The 19,727-nt window shown below is 41.5% G+C and overlaps 1 protein-coding gene across 1 annotated transcript in view; it reads left to right on the forward strand.

Annotated features, from left to right (window-relative positions):
• ZNRF2 (zinc and ring finger 2) overlaps nt 1-17,258 on the forward strand; it is a 61,192-nt gene extending 43,934 nt beyond the window's left edge. The window contains exons 3-5 of the mRNA XM_072853883.1: nt 9,348-9,453; nt 10,202-10,279; nt 11,460-17,258. Coding sequence (XP_072709984.1) covers nt 9,348-9,453; nt 10,202-10,259 — 164 coding nt within the window. The 3' untranslated portion in view covers nt 10,260-10,279; nt 11,460-17,258. The remainder of the gene's footprint in view (nt 1-9,347; nt 9,454-10,201; nt 10,280-11,459) is intronic.
• The last annotated feature ends 2,469 nt before the right edge of the window (nt 17,259-19,727 follow it).

Below are 19,727 nucleotides of genomic sequence, written 5' to 3' on the forward strand. Positions count from 1 at the left end.
GCAGGTCCCCATCATACTCTCAATTTCTTGCAGACCATTACTAGAATGAAACTTCTTAACTGAAAATCATTACAAAGCAATTTCTCTGACTTCTGACCATAGTTTCAGTGATGGTGAATGGTTAAGCCTTGCCATTTGGAAAAACTACCTTCTGCAATTGTTTTGGTCTCCTTTTGTATTGGGGAGAAAATAAGCTTAGACACTTTAAAAAGCTGCCAAAACAAGAGGGATTTCCTAGCCTCAGTGGGGATCCTTTTGTATAGCCACATCAACATCTTGCATTTGCAAGATCTTTTCAAATTTAGATCTTTCCTTCAGCTTGATCAGAGACAACCATCTTCTGCCGTACCTACTCTGCCACATCTATGCTCTGCTTTACTTTCCCAGTCTTTGTGAACATTGTTGGCAATAGTATCTAGTCTTGATTTGGCAAAGTTGTTCATTTTAACAGACTAATAGCATCATAGCTATGTCTTCCTTCTGACCGAAAAGCTGTTTGAAGAGAACTGTCTCTGCATGGTATGTGAAAGGAATTCTTCACCCTCCTCCTAACCACAGTGATATCTTTTCCTCATTAAATTGGATTCCTGAGTGATTTACTACCAGAAGAAGCTTCTGTAGATAAATACTCTTGGGGGTTTATGCCTGGTTGGTTGTGGTGGGGGTTTGGTTTGGTTTGGTTTTTATTGTTTTGGGTTTTTACCTTTGGTAAATAAATCATCTGCTACACAAGGCAAGCTGCACCTCAGGCCTCTCTCATTTTTCTTGAATATGGCCCCCTTGGTGACAAGACTTAACTTTCTGCTCCTTGCTCTGGGGCACCTTTTGACTGTGGATTGCAATCCCGAGTTCTCAACAGGCCTAAACTGATTGTGCATCTATCATAGCAGTTTCTTAGTGCTGGTACAGATTGGCTGGTACATATAAGTAGCCCTTAAATATTTTGCTTTGTGTTACTCCTCAAAGATAAGAAGCATTGTTTAGCAAAGAATAAAAATGATAAAAGATCTACATGCGTGTATCCTACACTGATATTCTTCTTTCTTGCCTGCTTCTGTAAGTTTCCTTCATCCCAGCTATCTCCAGCTCCCTGTAAGAAACAATCCTCTCTAACTGCAGCAGACTCTTTGTCAGCAATACATGCTGGTTGCCCCCGGCCAATTTACTCAACCACTCCTTTTGTAGCATATTTGTGGTGTAAGATCCTCTTTGATGGTAAAGTCAGCCTTGAGAAGTGTAAATCATTCTTACCCAATGAAGCCGAGGAGGATGTATTCCCCAAGTGATAGTTCCTTACACTGTTTCCTAAGGAGACTTATTTTGCTGCTGTTTCATTTCTTGTGGGTTTGCCCCTTTACATGCTACTTTTGATTTAACTCCTGACATTCAAGATTAGTACCCAATAACCTGAGTGTGCTGCAATAAGCGGCTTTTGTTTCAGACAGTATGTGCTGGGGTACGCTATGCATGATGGAATTGCACGGTGGGGCACTAGTTTGGTACTGCTGCATTCAAGGCTTTTTCACCCAGTTGCCTCCTGATGAGACAATATTTAGAAGTATTTTCATCTCCCAGGAACAGTGTTTCTGAAGGGAGCGGGGGAGCTGTTGGGACAAACACAGCATCCCAAGGAACACTGTTCAAGAGCAAGTTACCCCTTAGGTCATTCGAAACACAAATATACATCAGTTCAGTTGGAATGAGGACTTAGTACAGGATGAGTAAGGCTAGCACAAAGTCTTTTTACATCATGTTCTGGAGGATAAGACTGTTTGTGGTTGGTTTGTGAACAGGTGCAGCTCTTTGGCCCGTATCTAGACTAAAATTTGACAGTTTAAGGACATGGTACTTACAAATGTGGTGAATGGAACTTATCTTTAGAAGTCAGTACAACAGGAGAAAGTTGTTTAGCTATCTTGAGATGATTTAACATTCAAGGGCATCTCAAACTGCAAGCAAACTGATTAAACAGAAGTTGGAAAGACTGTAGCTTAAGCAGAAGTTTCAGGGTCAATCAGATAATTGTATCGAGAGCAAATCTTGAATCACTGTGGAAATGTATAGTCACTCTGTCAATAAATCTCAAGACAGGAGCAGGAGATGTTTCATGTCCAACTGGGTTGATAACATTTATCTTGTATGAGTACCTATTTCACCCCAACGCTTTCTACCAGAAGCATAAATACGGATGGAGAAAGTTGGTACACTGATCACGATAGCATAGGAGCAGCTGTGGATGTTGTTGCTCGGAAGCAAGGAGCTTTATTTCCCGGGCTACTTGGCCTTTTTTCAAAGCCTAGATCTTCACTGGGAGTCCTGGGATGCAAACTTGACTTTGTCTATGAGCAAGATGTCTTAATTGGACATTGTATGAAAGCTGTGTTATTTAAACTTGGGGTTTAAAATTTTTTTTGCAGAACTGTAACTTGTATTGACAAGAGGTATCTTAAAGTTGTGGATAGATTTCCATTGTGGCCACTGAAGCAAACCTCTTTGCAAAAGAACTGTTTGCCTCAGTGCACAAATCCTTCTCCCCTCTATATTTGGTTTACCTAATTAGAATTGTGTCCTGGTACAGGACTAGGTAGCTAGGACTATGCAGGCTTTTATACTCATCCTGCTCCCTAAAATGTATTTCTATCGCTACAATTTCAGTTTTTATCTCTATTCAACAAAAAGTGAGTGTTTTTTCTCCTACCATACACCCGATCATTATCTGTCTGAACAGGAAGTGTATAGCTATTTCTCAGAATTAGATTCTGAAAGCTGAGAATGTGCCACAAAATTTAAATCCAGTTCTTCAAATGTTGGGTCAGCTGAGAAACAATGAAACTTCTGCAGCTGTCTCCCTCTAGCTCAGCATGGTGTTGTGATAGAAATACTGCAACTTGGGCCTTATTCTGCAAATACTCTTCTTGTGCAACTTTCACTTTACATTTCTGTTTTAAGAGAGGGGAGCACCAAAGACTGTAGGCAATGTTTGTGCAGGAAGTCTTTCATGATGGGTATCTGTTTGTATATAGGTATCTCAGTCTTGGACCAACACTGAGCAAGGTGAGAGGGAAAGGAAAAACAAGGATAATGCTTGGAGTTTGAATAGGAAATTGTAATGGGCTGCTGTGTTGCAAGGGGTGAAGAATGAGGGGCCAAACAAACCCCCCAAAATTCATCAAATGCTTTGTCAGTATTGGAGGAAGTGTCACCCTTGTTGTAGTTAGTTTATTTTAGAGAGGTTATGGTTTTGTGTGTTGTGGTGGGAAAGGTGTTTTTAGATTGGTTAAATTCTAGGTATTACCACACAAGTTATGTAATGGTGTTTGGGATTATTGTACCTGTCAGAAGCTCACGAAAAGTTGCAATGTGTGCATGTTTGATTGGCGTATGAGTATTAGTTTTTTCAGCAGTATGAAAGGGAATTTGGATTGAAGTTACTCAGCAGCACTAAATTCTGAATTTCTACATGCTCAACTTGCTGGAATTATGAATCCTGAAAACCACTTAGCTGTGATTCAAGTAAAAACACTGGATGTTAAAAATCTTCTGTTTTGCATCTGATCGACAGGAGGTTGCTTGTATTGGAGCAATAAGAAATGTTTCTGGTCAGGAGCCCACTGTTTCTTCAGGAGGTATGTTCCTCACTGAGGGCAGTTCAAGTTTAATCTCTGGCTGTGAAGCTGCAGTCTTCATAGGTGAACAAAGTTCTAATGGCTTTAGTTCTGCTTTGCTTAATCTACTGACAGACCCTGTAGCTTGGAAAGCTCTGAGTGGCAATAAAGTATCTTCTGCAGTGACACCTGATCTTTCTCCTGCTCTTGAGGGCTCTGAGCACTAAAGAATCAGCTCTCCTTCAGAGTGTCTTTCTGCCTTAATTTTTGAGGAGCAGCAGAAGGCTGACCTGGTCATCCAAGAATGATCCCTAGCTGGAGCATGCTGAATCAAGGATGTTCCTCTTGTGGCAGCCAGAATACTGAAGAACAGGTAGAATGCCAAAGGAACTGCTTACTCTCCTAGTGCTTAGGATGGACTAGGAGAGAAAGCTTTTGCTTGCAGAGACAGTTACTGAGCTATATGAGAAGCACACCATGCATAATGGTCCCTTTTCCTTCCCTTCCCGTGTCTACTTCTCCCAAGGATATTAACCCCAAATAAGAAGGCTGTCCATATTACTCGTGTCAGATAGCGGCTAATAATGTTAATCTCTTCCTCCTTTCTCCAATGCCTGCATTGCAACAGTAAATGAAATGAGATGATGGTGGGTAGGAGGAGTGGTATAAAAAGTAGGCCTAGAGAGAATGGTATTTTGGGGAAAATGGGTGTGAAGAGGAGGAAAGCATAGGAGGAAATAGCTGGAAAAGGAATGGAGAGGGAGAAAAACAGGTGCGGCAGAAGCTGGAAAGATTTAGTAAATCAAGTCAGTAACATTTAATAAGAGTACGTTAATCACATACACACGTAACTTGCTGGCTACTGAATAGTCACCTGTGGAACCTGTAGGTCCTTCTGATCTACTTGTTTTTGTAACAGTGTAAGGAAAAACTTTGGATTGTTCCAGAAGGTGATGTCAGTAAAAGTGTAGAATACGTTCTGTAATGTGGATGAATTCATGCTATACATGTGAAGAAATATGTTGTCTTCTAGATGTCTAGAGTTTGTATTCCATTTAAAAACAAGAAAAGACAGTCTCTAGTACTGAACAGAGACTTTTTAGTAATCAGCAACAGGAATTAATGAATGTGTAACAGATATATGGTAATATATAATATTTAATGATGTTTCATCAATATTTTTTAACCTCTTATGGCTCTTCTTTTATCAATTTTAGTGCTGATAAGATACTGTTCAGAAGGTATGTTCCAATTAAGTTTCAGTCGTATTCCTGAAAGGGTGTGCTTTTATGTTGTCCTTCACTGTTAAGGTAGCTGCCGTGGCAGCTTCCACAGACATTTAAGCTTTTATGTTTTAGAAAAAATACAGATATTTTGAAAAATTCTCATACTGGATAGATCAAAGGCCTTTCTAACTTAGTGTTCTGTTTCCAGTGAATGCCTAGAGAGAAATAAAATACTGACTCTATAAGGTGATATCTCCCCAAATACTGTTGCTGTCTCCATGATTTGTGACTTGGGGTTTCCTGAGCCTAGGGCTATATCTATCTGTGTTCTAAAAAGAAAAACAAAAAGCAGTAGCAGAGATTTTAATGACTTAATCCATAAGTTATGTATTGGACGTGCTTTTGCAGTACACAGTTTAAGGACAGACTATTTAATTCCAGACCATTTCAGGCATTGCCTGTACTTTTAACCGTGGCTGAGTTGGTGGCTTTGATAGCTGTTGGATGTGTTTTTTAAAAGTTCTAGAAAAAGTTTTTAATTGGTAAAGTATGTGCAAAATTGCCAGGATGATTGTATTTTAATTCAGTACTACCTATTTTGCTATAAATGCAGGAGTGGAGTAGAATTTATTTTTCAGTAAAGATAAAAGCAGAATTTTAGGAGGAACAATTACTGACAACCAGAAGTTAAAACAGTAGTAGTATTAACCAGGGATAGAGGAGAGGAGGAAGAAGTACTTGAGCAGACACAGGAGGGAAATACTATGCTCTTTTGCCAGATTTCGTCTTTAACACCAGTCTTTGGCTAGTGAGTACTTGCTCAAATAGCTGGGAAAGTGGAGGAGTGTTTACCTCCTATTTGGTGCAAGGCAGATGGATGTGGGGGTGTGGTTAGTGTTTGTGTATGTACCCACGTGTGGGCGAAATGGAAAAATGTGGCCTCTGCTTATTTCCTCTTCCTCCTTCCATTTAGGTAACACACTCATATAAATGTTTTAATCATAACATTGATGAAATCTCAAACTGTTCTTTTTTTTTAAAGAGGAAAGATAAAAAGAAAAAGAATAATATGTATCTGCTGAATCACTCCACTGCAGGAAAATATGAAAACAAAAGAATTGTTCAGACTGCAGTGGTTCTGTGTGAAATGATTTACACATTTTTCCATAACAGATACATTCAAGAGTCAGTGTTAAATGGCCCTTAAACTGACTTCCATCTGGTGTAAGCCAGTGTTGGTACAGGAGAGTGCTGTATGAATCAAGTACAGAAGAAATTCTGACTAGATCCAGGTCTAACAGGTTTTTCACTCCTTTTTCTTTATCTGGGATTGATGATCCGAATCGCCTAAAATGGTCAAAAGGGAGTCAGACCCAAAGTGTGGTAGGTGCTTGAAGGATTTGGTTTTGCTGTCATCGCTCTACCTGTGTAATCAGTTATGAGCATAATTACACAGGTTTGGAGTCTGTTAATGTGCAGTGCCAAGTTGCGTGTGGGCATTTATAGCAGTTGGGTATTTTCTACTAATTCTTTCAGAACATAAGCTTTTCTTTTGCACGAGAGCCTGGTAGGATTTGTGAGGTTAACACAAGCAGGGAATACCGACTCCTTGTTATTTCAGAGGAAGAGCAGTGTTGGAACCTGTTAAAATCTTTTGTGCAGGGGTGGCAGAACTCCACCGCATTTCTGAGGCCCCGTCCACACCAGCCGTTGTCAGCATTCCCACCAGCTCCCTCTGGCATGACTAGGCAAAGCCCAGTGTGTCCCCTGTGGCTCACCCCGGTGGGAAAGCCTGAGGTGAAACCAGGGAGGGCGGCAAGCTGTTTGCCTGGGACTTGTGCAGTAGGGCTGTTATTGGCACGAGGGAGGCTAATGGCATTTGGGGAGAGTACAGGAGTACTGGAGGGAAGAAAAGGAGTCTCAGACACTTACGCCAGGGCTGGTGGGAGATACAAATGTTTAAATTGGCATTTTGCCCTAATGTTAGCCAAAGGGTGCAGAACCTTGTTAAATCGCTCAGCGGGAGTTCAGACCCAAGCATTGGACAGTCTGGGGAGCGCACGATAAGCCAGACGTACAATAGAGAATGATGTGAAAGCTGTTCACAGGAATGTTTTCTTTTATAAATTGTATTTTTATTGGACAGCTTTTCAGTTTTTGTCATCAAAGCTTGACTAAATGCTTCCCTCTTGAGAGTGCTAAGGGAGGGAGGCTGGGGATTTATTCACTGGAGGTATCCTAGTGCCATTTTGGTTTGGGTATCAGCTGCTGATCTGATAAAGTGACTCCATGGAAAAAATTACTTTTATTAAGTATGCTCTGTGTATATGATACATGCTTGAATTATTAATGGCGCTTCTTCCTGCAGCCTAACTGTGGGAAGAGGGTAGATCTGCTCATAGGACTTCTGGCTAAGGACTTGTGTAAAGAGGTGGTCTAGGAGGGTAGTGTCTGAGAGCCTCAGGCAAAGATTAGTATCTCTGTAGCAGGACAGTGCTGTCTGGAGAGTCTTTGCCTCCTGGTGTCAGATATTAAAGTACCTTTTAATTAAAAAAACACCAAACCTCAAGGAAGTATTTATCCTTAGCACCCTCTTCTGGGCAAGTTCTTTGTGTCAGGATTTTGTAATACAGATAAGAGTTCTTAAGATCTTTTGTATTGTTTTAAATTGCTTTCTCTCTTAGGTACCTCTCATGTTCTCGGAAGCTTGCAGCTTCTGATAGAACAACAGAAGCAATTTCTTAATATGATGCCTACCAATAATGTTACCATGTCTAAAATACATTTTTTTTCCTTCATTGTTGTAGGTGTATATTATTTATTAATTTGTTTTGAATATTTTTCTTTATAACAGTTCACCTCATGTTAGATATTCTTCACATATCCTCACGAAGATGCCACACATATGGCATTATACAGTATTTTTAGCATAACCAATGAATATAGCAGAGACTGAAATGAGCAGTCTTTTAGAAATCCAAGCACCTGCAAGACAGCTTGCTGTCATTCTAAGTGAAACAAGGTAGACCTAATTTCATTTCACTTTTTGCTGCAGTGATAGCTTTTTAGTTATCTGCTTGTCATTTTTTCTGTTTGGAATGCCATGGTTATGAGTATTGGAGCCACTGGAGAGAACAGCGTAGAGCTGTTGGTTTCTCAGTTGTACCTGGGGACCATACTCTCCATAAACAGTCCCTTTAGGTTCCTTTTGGTAAAGAAGGAGAAGTTTTTCCCATGAAACTGTGGAAATTCGAACACGTGGGCTTTACTTTGCCAAGTGTGCAACTTTCTGATCTGCCAGAGGTTGCCAGCTTGGTTGCTACATGGTCCCTTGTTGGGAATGCTCTGTGCACTGTGCGACGTCATGTCTAACTGGAACTTTTAACCTGCTTCTGGCAAACGGGGCCTTATATGATCTCCTGTTTTGCTTTGTCCTAAGACGGAATTCTGCATCCCACGTTCTGGCTAAGAGAAGTGTCCAAGAGAGAAGGTTTTTATTAAAAAGAATATATTTTCCCAGAAACTTCTGTGTGAAAGCCAACTCTTGTGCATTCCTAGTAACTTACTTTCTTCTCCTTTGTTATGGGACTTGGTAATGCTGCAAGAAATTCAGTATCTCCAGGAATTTAGGGTCATTGGAGCTATATAGCACTGATCTTTCCCTGATGGAAAACTCCCACTCCTGTTGCTAACAGTTGCATACTTTACACTGAGGAAAAGGTGCATGGGATGTGGTAGAACATGCTGACATGGTGAGAAGAGGAGGTTGAAGGTGTGAAACATGAGTACTGGAAAGGCTGGTAAAAGAAAGCCAGATGTATAGAAGAGAGATGAGTAGGAGAGTAGAAAAAGCAAATGATAGGCTCAGTGTTTAGAAGTTAAGATGATCTTTACCTAGTTCATTACCTGCAGCGTCCTGTCTGGAGAAGTGTTATGTTCAGGCTTGAACTTAACCTCCATAGTGAAAACCGAGCATGGGGAAGAAGGTACAGCCAGGAAAAACCCATCCAGCATGAATCCTCAAAGCCCTGGAGACATTACATACCATCTGTATGAAGAACCTGACTTCTCCAGTGCTTAGCTCTTGGGGTCAGCAGCACAGCGTGTGTCTGCTGCAGCTGCAGGGTTCAGAGCGCAGGTTTCCAAGGTCAGACCAGGGCAGCCTGTGTGGTGGGGTATGGATCTGCTGAGGGAGTATAAACTCCAAAGGGTACCGGCTGTTGATTATGGCTACCTCTCTTTTCCATATGGGTGTCTTTCTACAGGACTTCATTTTGAGCTACAGCTGTGTTTAGGCAAGAAACTGAATCATAACCATATTTTAATTTGAGCTGTTAAAATGTCTTCCATGAGGAACCTTCAGTCAGCTGGTATAAGTGTGACTGATCCTCACCTTGACATGGCTTTCGGCAGGACAAGAAGTATCTTCTGTAGCTTCCCTTGATGTTCTGAATAAAGAACATTTTGCTTGTAGTAGTCTGCTTTTTAACCGTTTAACTTTGTGCTCTTTCTTCAGAGGATGTGCTGAGTAAAGATACTGGGGAGTGTGCAATATGCCTGGAAGAGCTGCAGCAAGGAGATACTATAGCACGGCTGCCTTGCCTCTGCATATATCATAAAGGGCAAGTATTCCTCAGGATGCATATAGAATTCCAAAAGGTTGCATTTATTGGGTGACTCCTCTAAGGGGTGCTTAAAGGAGCACTAAAACTTAGTCGCTTTTTACATTTAAAATCCAAAGAAACAACAAAGAAACAGCAGCAGCAACCCTAAAAATGTTTTTAAAATGACATCTTTCTGCATCTCCACCAATGTATTTGAAGTCAGATTTCCTTACTATAGTCTTCTCATGCTTGCATAAAAAGCCCACAGGAAAAATAAGGCAAAATCACCTGTATGGGTAAGGAGTCCACATCCTGGCTAGGGAGCTTAGGTTGTGTGTACTTAAGTTTTGTCAAATGCTAATAGACTTAGAGGGGGGAAGGGGGAACACTTTTTAAACCTCTTTCATATTTGTTTTCACAAGTGTCTTACTACAGGAAGTAAAATGTTAATGAATGATATAAACAAGACGATAGTGTTAGTAGTGAAGTAACCTGTGTATAAAATCTGGGTAGTAACTTGTAAAATGCTTCCTTAGAAAATGTTAACACTTAGGAAATTTAGTTTTTCAACAGTGTTTAATATCCAAATATTACTGTGGGTTGGGGTTATTAAATTTTCCAATGATGTGTGTATATACATATACTTCTTTGTATAATATAAAATTCTACTAGTCATTGAAATTGAGAAACCAATTTATATTCATATCTTACTGCTAAATGTTACTGAGATACTCAATTGTTTTAATTTTTGTCTTGCATCCAACAGCTGCATAGATGAATGGTTTGAAGTAAATCGATCTTGCCCTGAGCATCCATCAGATTAAGACAAGATTCATGTTTTTAGGTAATATTTATTTTTAGACATGTACATTTCAACAATAAATATCTTGATTATCTGAAATAACTATTTATGCTATTTTTTGTAATTTGTGAATTTGCTACTGTGTCTCAGAACTGCTATATTAATCAGTAAGTATTGACGCATATTGCAATATGTAAAAGGTTTCTGCATCCTTATATGGCATAGTCTAAAATGATGTATTCCAGTTTTAGTACTGGAAAGTGGCAAGTCAGTGCCAATAAAGCTTTAACATTAACTTCTAAAGAGTATTTTTTCCATGGAAATGAAACAAAATTAAAATAATACAATTGTATAATTTTGGATTGTTCCGTGAGTACTGGCATTTGTTTCTGACAGAAAGCTTTTGGAATCATATGAAAAAGTTGAAACTAGGTATTTTCAAAACCACTTTCATGTTAATGCATTCCAGAATGTTTAAAATATATAAATAAATAAAAACTGTTAACGTTTCTATCCATCCCATCTCAGAGGTTCATGTTTTTCCAGCTTATGTTTTGTGTTAATGATTTCAGATCTGCAATCAGTGTCAAAGACTTTATTCTTTTAGTTGACTAGTTCAAAAACTTTATCTTGCATTAAATTACTGCCCCTAAGCATTGCAAGAAACACCAACAATCATCATAATTCTTAGAGAAATTGAGATATCTGAAATTCTGGCTGGTAGCTGAGGGTTTGGTTTTGTTCTTGTGATGGAAATTTAAAAAATAATAATCTGAAGGCTTCATCATTGGCATTTATTTGTTTGTTTGTTTCATCTTGCTTCATGAATGTGTGCTGCAGGGCACATTGCAGTGCTATGGTTGTTGCAGAGGTAGCAGAGAAAACATGAAGGAAGGCATCCTGCTACAGGGATAATTGTTTTAACCTCAGGGCAGTGTTAGCCGAAATTAATAAACAAACATGTTTCCTATATTGTCCAAAACAACTGAATTGTGGAAGAAGCCCGCATGCTGTTTATGAACACCTTTGTCTCTGTACTTGCTTGTGGGTGTCCAACCTCATGTTAAATCCAATTTGCTTTTTTTTCACAGTAGACATGGTGATAATTGGGGCTTAGGGAAAAGGGGAAGGAAAACATGGTGGTTGTGCTCATGCTGTTTGAGTGTGTTCTATACTGAAATAGCTGAAATTATGGCACTTTTGTCTTCTGCTTTTTCAACAGCTGCTTCCACTGATCAGAAAACATAGGAGATGTGAGGTTCCCTTGCTGAACACAGCGTGCCTGGCTTGAGACTTACAGTTCTTTGTGGCTGAAAAAGGCAAAGATGGACAGTGACATGGAAAAAGCATTGCAGACACCGGTTACTTGCCAGTAGTGCTCAGTATACCAAACACTCATGCAAAGGACACACAGGGATTTTGAAAATGCTGCACATTCTGTAACAATCAACTCCCCACAGACATTACTGACACTATTTTGTATTGAAGGCCAAAGTTCCTAATTTCAGCCTAACTTCTGGTTCTGTGAAGAAGCGGGTTATTGGACATTTTCTACTGCCTCAAGTGGAAGCGGAGACGTTCGATACGTGCTGTCCGAGACCCTTGCAGAAGGATGGCCCCGGGTTTGAGTGGGAACGTTTTCACCTTCTCGTTGGCTGAAGAACAGTAAATGGCAAACTAAATAAAATCTAACAGTGTGACCGTAATTTACTGAATTCACACCCTGTTTTACGTTCTTCACTTTTTTCAAGAACAGAAAGCATAAACTTCCCTGCATAGGAATACTATATTTCAAAATTTTGTAACTAAACCTTTGTCACAATGCAGTCCAAAGAGTAAAACCAAGACAGATAACTAATTTATATTGATCAAGCTATAGGGATTGTTGAAATCTGCACATTGTATTGCTATTTAAGTAACTAAAACGTCTCTCTTACTGCTTGTGAGTAAAAACAACAAAAAAAAATGCAGCAACGCAAAATCTTACAGCTATGCAACTTTTTTTTAAATAGGAAAAAAAAAGAAGAATTACCAATTTTAAGTGCTGCCAGTTAAGGTAATTTGTTTAACGGGTATTTTTTGAAAAATGTTTCAGGTAATTATTTTATTGTACTACTCTCATCTCCAGGCTGCCTCCTGAGGTGTAAATGAATAACTGCAAATGTGGGCACAGCAAGAGGGTTTTTACAGGCATGGGTGAGATAACATCAAGGCGGGATTTGTGTTTAATTTTTAAAACACTTAAGCACAAGTTTTTGTTTCCTTGTTTGAATGGTTTTTTTGATGGCAGGATCTGTAGTACTTTGCATCTAAATCCGTGGTCTCTTCATGTGGAGACCAGCATTTGACAGTGTGGTTTGGTTTTTTTTTTTAAAAAATGCACCTGCATTTGTTTAATTTATTATTATTTTACTGTATTATTGGTGTAACCAGGGCTCCATGAAACACAGGATGTCTCTGGGGGGGTACACCAAGTAAAACTGTGGATAAGTATTAGTTCCCAGAAAGTATCACAGTTCAAAAAAAGAGTCAGAAAAGATAATAAACTGGAACAGATATCAGGGCTTAGAAGCATACTTTTTATATCAAGAATTAATCATAGTAGTTTCCGAATTTCACAGTACAGGGAAGAGTTTATGAATATTTATTAGTGACAGCATTTTTAGTGGGTTTCAATAGTTAAAATTAAATTGCACAACACTTCGAACATTTTTCTTGTATATACATAATTCTACTTTTTTTGTTTAAGTACGTATTTCTCTCTGTTGCTACTGTGATTCACATCAAAAAGGGCAAAGAACAGGAGCAACTGCTGCTATCTGGAGAACAAGTGCAGTGCATGTTACTAAACTCTCCTATCTTGCTTGCAGAGCAATTCTTGTCTGGATAACATTTTCTCGTGAATGTTGCTCTGTAAAATGCCTTTGTTATGCTGCAAATCTAAAGGAGTCCAAACTAGATAATCGCTCGTGCAGTTTCTACATTTTTGGGCTTGCATCACTGGTTTCAGCTGAACCTGTAACTATGGGGCCCCGTTGTGTTCTCTTTTTCAGTGGGAGCAGAACCATTTTGTCACACTTTCCATTCTGTAGTCGCATCAAATGTACAGTTGTTCCCTGTACAGATTCCTTTTTAGCTGAGAATATTTGTGTTGCCTTGTATTATCATGGGGGGAGGGGAGGGGATGAAGAATTACAGCACCTGTAATACTCAAATAGTAGTGTTGCCTGCAGGCCCACTTTTCCAATGTTTTAAATTCCTGCTATCTCCTGAATGTAAAGCTTTTGCATTTGCATTGATTTAATGTTTACTGTTGGCTTCATGCCTACAGAAACTCACCTGTAATAATGTAAAGGGGGTAGGTAAGTGTTTTGGTGTCCTGTGCTTCAAGGTCATAGATAGTCTTTGACTTGGGGATTAAGTAGGTAAATATTTTATAAATCTGTTTACAACTTAAGCTCAGTTTTGGTAGTTCATTTTTCTAGTTCATTTACTGTTTTTGAAAAAACCTTAATTTTCTGTATTCAGATGCAAGTAGCTGGTTTAAAGACCCAGCAGTTATCACTGCTGTCCTACATTTAGGACCAGTGTTTGAAAAGCATGCCACTAGCAATCTTACTGATGCGTGGTTTTGCATGCAAGAGTCTGTTGCTGCTTCCAGCGGCACGGTAGAGCAGCAATACCTTGGATTATTTGAGGAACTGATAACGAGGTCAGCCTTAGATCCTGGTTTGGCATTCTTGGTATCCATAAATCTCTTTCTGAAAGGCTATGGGAGGTTTTCTTGTATCAAAACCTATAATATAGACCAAGCCTAGAATGCCCCTGGAAGCATGAGAGCAATGCTTGGGTTTGAAAAGGCCTGTGGAAGTTCACCTATGTAAGCTTTCTGTCACTAGCTGTGCTGGTCAGTTGGTGATGACCATGCTGTAGACATAGCTCTAGTCATAGGCAACACCTTCATTTTAAAAACATCCTCTCAGTGGTCCTGAATCATTGTGCTTCAGAAGGGGAAAATAAACACCAAACAAGTCCTGTGTCTTGATCAAGGAATACCACACTTGTCCACAAGAAGCAATAACTTAAATTAAGGTGCGATATGCTTCTTTGCCTGTAAATATATTGAGATTGCCAATTCTGTGCTGCTTCAGAGTATTTTCCGTCATTTGGCCTATATCTTCCCTAAGTATGTAAGGGTGTGAAATAATTCCCATACTCAGGTCTGCCATAAACCTGCTGCTTGCCAGAGGGGGAAGAGTAGACTCAACACTGTCTTGAAATGTGAGATTTTTCTGAACTTGTAACATACCCGTGTATCTTGGGTAGCAACTTGTCTTTTGAAGTTCATAGTGGAGGTGGCTATGAGTTGGGCGGTATATAACCCTACTCCATAAAATACCAAGGGAGCCACGCTACTGTCAGCTCAGGGCACCCATTGTCCTGTCTCTTGTAAAGCAGTATATCTATAATAACACTTTCCTTTTGAAGGAGGTAGCTGATTTTCTTTCAATGTGTACATTCAATGATGAGTTCAGTGGGACGTAAAAGCAAAAGTACGAAGCACAGTGCAAATTTGTGGTATCTTATTTTTGGGAAGAATAAAGCGTAAAACAGACGGTCTTATTTGTAATCAATTTAACTTTCATATTCAAGGGTAAGCGTACTGCAGTATTTTGAAATGGAAAATGTGTAGGTAATGTACAAAGACATGGGTGGATGCTTGTGACCTTTTTTTTCCCCTGCTTCCCTCCTTTATGATGATGTAAAGGGGGTTTTATGACTTAATCTTGAGATTCATACATTTAGCCTAGTTCTTAATGCTAGGAGCACTGACTTTTTAATTAAGTTTTCGCTGAAAGGCTGGAGGGCTGGTAAAACTGACTCCCAGAAGACACAAATCTCAGCAAATGCGGGAAAGATAATTTTTATTCAGAGATGTGGATCTTTGGTGTTTCTGGTTGGATAATGTCTAATACGTAAGATGTGCTTATGGACGCTTTTAGTATGCCACCTTTTCCATGTGAGGGCTTCAGAAACTTGCTCCATTTCTTCTGTGTTCCACCAAAAGCAGGGAACATGGCACTTGAATGTTACTGCTATCTGTACGTAGACAGCAACAAAGCATACGTTCGTTTTGATATAGGCCATGATTTCTCTGATTTTCTGTGAATTTTAGCTGCTTTCCCATATTGAAAGAGAATATTTGTGTGCAAATTCGGTATGACTGTTTTGTACCTACGAATTTTGCTGTACAGTTGGGAGTTCCCTGCCGAGAGACTACTGTATACCCAGGAATGCAGAAGTGCTACTATGGGATCTTCCAGGTCACCTTTGCCAGTGGAGGATTATCTCATTTTTTGACGAGTGCTATATTTTATGATTCATTTTCCACCCTTCCAAGCTTAAAAGTCATTGTAGTATCAATTTCTTCTCCTCTTCCTAGCTGAAGACGTGATACATTTTTAGGCCATATCCCCTCCATCTTTGGACAGGCTTTCCGTTGGCATCAGCAAAAGTAACGTAAGAGGTTGTAGCTGGAAGAGGAAGGCTTGTAAGGGGTTTTGCTACAACCCAGCCAAACATGCTTTTTCCTGCAGCAGTGTCATCAACTCACACCACTTAACTTCTTGTCGTTCAAAATACTCTGCATGAGAAATTCACGACAGAACTACGTCCAGGATTTGTTTCCTGAACGTAAAATTTATGATGTCTCTCCATACAAATTAACCTGCTTCTAAAATCAGGTTGAAGATGTTTTAGCCCGTTGGGGAGGGCGGGGGGAAACAGTCCTTACTCTCAAGTTGCCTTTGGTTATCTTACTACACAGTTCGACTGGCTTCCCAAGCCGCTGCATCGTGTTCTGTAAAGTCCTCTCTCAATTAAGTACGTCAGAGCTGATGACGGGATAAACTGTAAGATGACCTCACTGTGGGGCATTACTAGTTGCTGAAGACTTGCTCAGGTAAACAGTCGTAGGAATATCCTGCACCTGAAAAGGGTTGGACTTGGTTATCTTTTGATCTAATAAGTTGCCAATGTACAAGAAGTAGAAGGCAGCAAGCCTGCTAGCTGATCTTTCTGGCAGCTTTTAATCTATGTATGTTCGTTTGAGAGACTTTTGCCCTTGGGTGTGCTTTGGCAAAGATTTTGCAATGATAAGTAGGATTTGCTTGATTCTGGCAGAGTTTCAAGTGTAAGTAACCCGATGTTGCAAGAACATAATCTGTTGCTGAATCCTGTTCCTCTTGTTTTCCCTCAAATCTGTCCTTTTTATTGCTAATTTGTTATATTTAATAGTAAACACTTCTCAACATGACTGGTCACAAGCTCTCAAGGTGTGAAATGCTAGCAGGAAGAGACATCAAAGTGTGATTCTGTGCTGTTTCTGTATATATTAAGATGAAGCTGAAGTATTCGTTACCGTACAGACAAGAATTCTCTCCTAGCTGATATTGCCAAAGTACTATAACTTTCAAGGAAGAAGGGAGGTGGCTTAGCTGTAGAGGGGATGTTTTAACGAAGTACTTAATTTTAAAAGCTGCAGCATCACACTGAACGAGTGGTGATCCAGCATTAACCTTATCGCTTGATTGCGAATCTCATTCTGGCTCTCCCTACCCTTTGGCAGGTACCTGCTGGTAGGGAGCAGAATGTATATTCCCCTTTTTTTTATATGCCTCTTCCCACAGAGCTAACCCTGCCCACAACGAGTTAGAGGGAACTCCGTGCTAGCTTCTGAAATGCCACCCGTATGTGCAGCGGTAATGGACAAGATGTCTTCCTTCATTACCCAGAGCAGAAATCGGAATGTAATTTGCAATGTCTAATGTAAAACATATTTGTATTTTTTTTTTAATTGAGCAGTATGATTGCAAGTTGACTTAAGTTGTTTAAGGTACTCTTTTCAGTGGTCTGCCAGTACATAATCATGAATGAAAATATTTTTTTATTGATTTTTAGGTTGTATGTTTAACATTCCATTCATGTAAAATATGTACAAATATATGTAATAAATCTTTTGACGCACAATTTTCTTCACACTTCCAGGCGATTTTTTTTTTTTTTAAGTATTAGTGAAAGAGGCATCTCTGTGGGGCAGAGCTTCTGTATGTCTGTGCTGCAGAGCAAGCTGGAGCAGAGGAAGGAAAAGCAATGCCTGGTGTATAGTCACAGCTAGAAAAGCAACGTGGTATCTCGCCTGTCTGCAATTCTGCAGGTAGGAGTGCAGACCCTCTAGGCCAGCCCCCGGCCCTGCGCAGAGCCCCTTTCGCTCTTTGCAGATCCTGCAAAGCGTCTATGTGACAGGCTTTTATCCAGCTGGCCAAGGGTGGTCTTGGCAGAGCAGGGCTGATGCAGCTGCTGTTTTGTCAGGGTGGCTGGAGGCAAGGGGTCTCTGGTTGATGTGGCCTCTAGTGATCCTCAGCAGACATGATGACCTTCGAGGTTAGCATAAATTAGAGCTGCCAGGTTTGGAGGTGGGAAACTCATGTGGGTGGTTTAAAAAGACAAAAGAGGGGGGCAAGGGGGTGGCAAACAGCCCCTTCTCATCACCTAGGGACTGGGAAGCTCCATCAAAGCATCAAGCTAAGCTTAATGCACTGCTCGTTCCTTTAGTTTCCTGCATGGATTTCCTTGTCCCCGATGGTCACCAACACTCTCCCCTCTGTCCCTAAACAGCTGGGAGGAGGCTACTACACCAGGCTCCTGCAGAAGACACGTTGCTGGAGGAGGGAATTTCTGCCCAGAGCCACGGAAAGCATTAGGTCAGTCTCCAGCTGAGCTCCCTGGCAAGGGCAGAGCACGGTGGCGCTGACTGCCTGGAAACCTCCGCTCGGGGCAGCGGAGCTAAGGAACGCATCGGGTCGCCTCCAGTGCTGCCTGCAGCAGGTAGCTGCGGGCACCAGACCCAGCTGGCTGTGTTACCACTTCCCGCCTGCCCCAGCAGCAGCTAAGGAGTTGCAGCCCTTGTGCTAAAAGTGAGTGAGATGAGGATGGGGGCACAGATGAACCACGTGCTACCGAGGCTACCGCGTGCAAACACAGGTTTTGGATGCTGTACGGTGTAAAGCTGCTGGGGGGAGAGGGTGTTTTTACACCCCTTCCCCTATACTAGTTGGGGGTGGAGCTGCGGGTGCTCTGAGCAAAACCAAAGTGTGTTTCACCAAGGTTATGCACAGCGCGGGTGGGGAAAATGAAAGGAGTTCACTCTCCAGGCAGGAAACGCCTCCTCTTGTGTTGGTGTGTTGCATCTCAACCCAACAAGGTGCTGCTCCCAGCCGGGGGTCTGTCGGTAGGCTGGTAATAGCTGCTGGTGGAATGTGATGCAAGGGTTTATAGCCTGAGTTCCTCTGAGGCTGCTCCACTTTTGAAAGAAGCCGCCTGGTATGGCCAGGGTTAGCTGAACCATTGTTAAAGCACGGCGACAGTTACGACCCTCGTAATTCTCTCTGTGGGAGATGATAGTTTTAGTGCATGAATTACTCGAGTCTGCACCAAGAGACAGTTGGATGTAATTACTAAGGAACGTGTTCATGTCTCTTGCTAGTGTAACTCCCCCCCCCCGATCGCCTTCTGGGAAGCCTGAATTCCTTCACTGCCAGTAATTCCTGTGTTTTTCTCCTCGGTCTCGAGCCACATTATGGAAGCAATTGATAACCAGTTAGAGCCATGTTTGGCTTCACATCAGGAAAATCTGCTGGAAATCATTCCAGTTCAGTAGGTACAGGATTTCATGTGTGGAATTTAAATTAGTGGCACCCGTTAGTATCATGTCCTGCCCTCCTGCCGACGGCTGGAACATAGGACGTGCCACCTCAGCCCCCAGTTGCCTGCCCTGAGGGGTGAACCAGGCGGCAGCACTGGCCCGGGGCCATTCCCAGGGGCTGTCAGCGCGAGATGGCGGTGCCGCACGTGTGCGTGCGTCTGGCCCCGCTACCGCACGCTGTTGCCTGGTACAGCCAGCGGTCCATGTCCGCTTCTGGATGCAGCGTTGCTTTTAGCAGGAAGGGGAGCAAAACAATGCAGCCTCTGCAGCAAAGAGAGCAGGGAGGGAGGGGAGAGTCCCCAGCAGCTGGAGCTAAACAGGGGCATTTTCCTTCCTGGCTTTTGAGTGCCCTGTGCTGGAAAGTCTCATTCTCCTCCTGAGACTACAAGACCCGAGCAATGTCTGTGCCTGGGAGGCTCAGGCTGGAGCCTGCTGGTCTCTGCGAACATCACCCGGAGTATTTGTTTAGCTGAGGAGGTGCCCAGCTCCACCCCACCCTGCAGGGAGAGGGGTGCCCATGTCCAAAAAGCCAAACAAGGCCACAGAGGACGTTGCTTGCGAGGTGCTGCGCAGCTCGTGCCCACCGTCTCCTCGCCAGCTGGCCACTGGACAACAAGGAGCCCTAGCAAAAGCCAAGTGAGACGGTGTTTTCCAGCCCTCGTTTAATAAAGCATCTGTTTTCTGAGGGGGATGAGATCAGGGATGTGTGGGGGTAGGGAGGAGGGT

The sequence above is a fragment of the Ciconia boyciana genome, chromosome 2 (assembly GCF_034638445.1).
Source record: "Ciconia boyciana chromosome 2, ASM3463844v1, whole genome shotgun sequence".
NCBI classification, from domain to species: Eukaryota; Metazoa; Chordata; class Aves; order Ciconiiformes; family Ciconiidae; genus Ciconia; species Ciconia boyciana.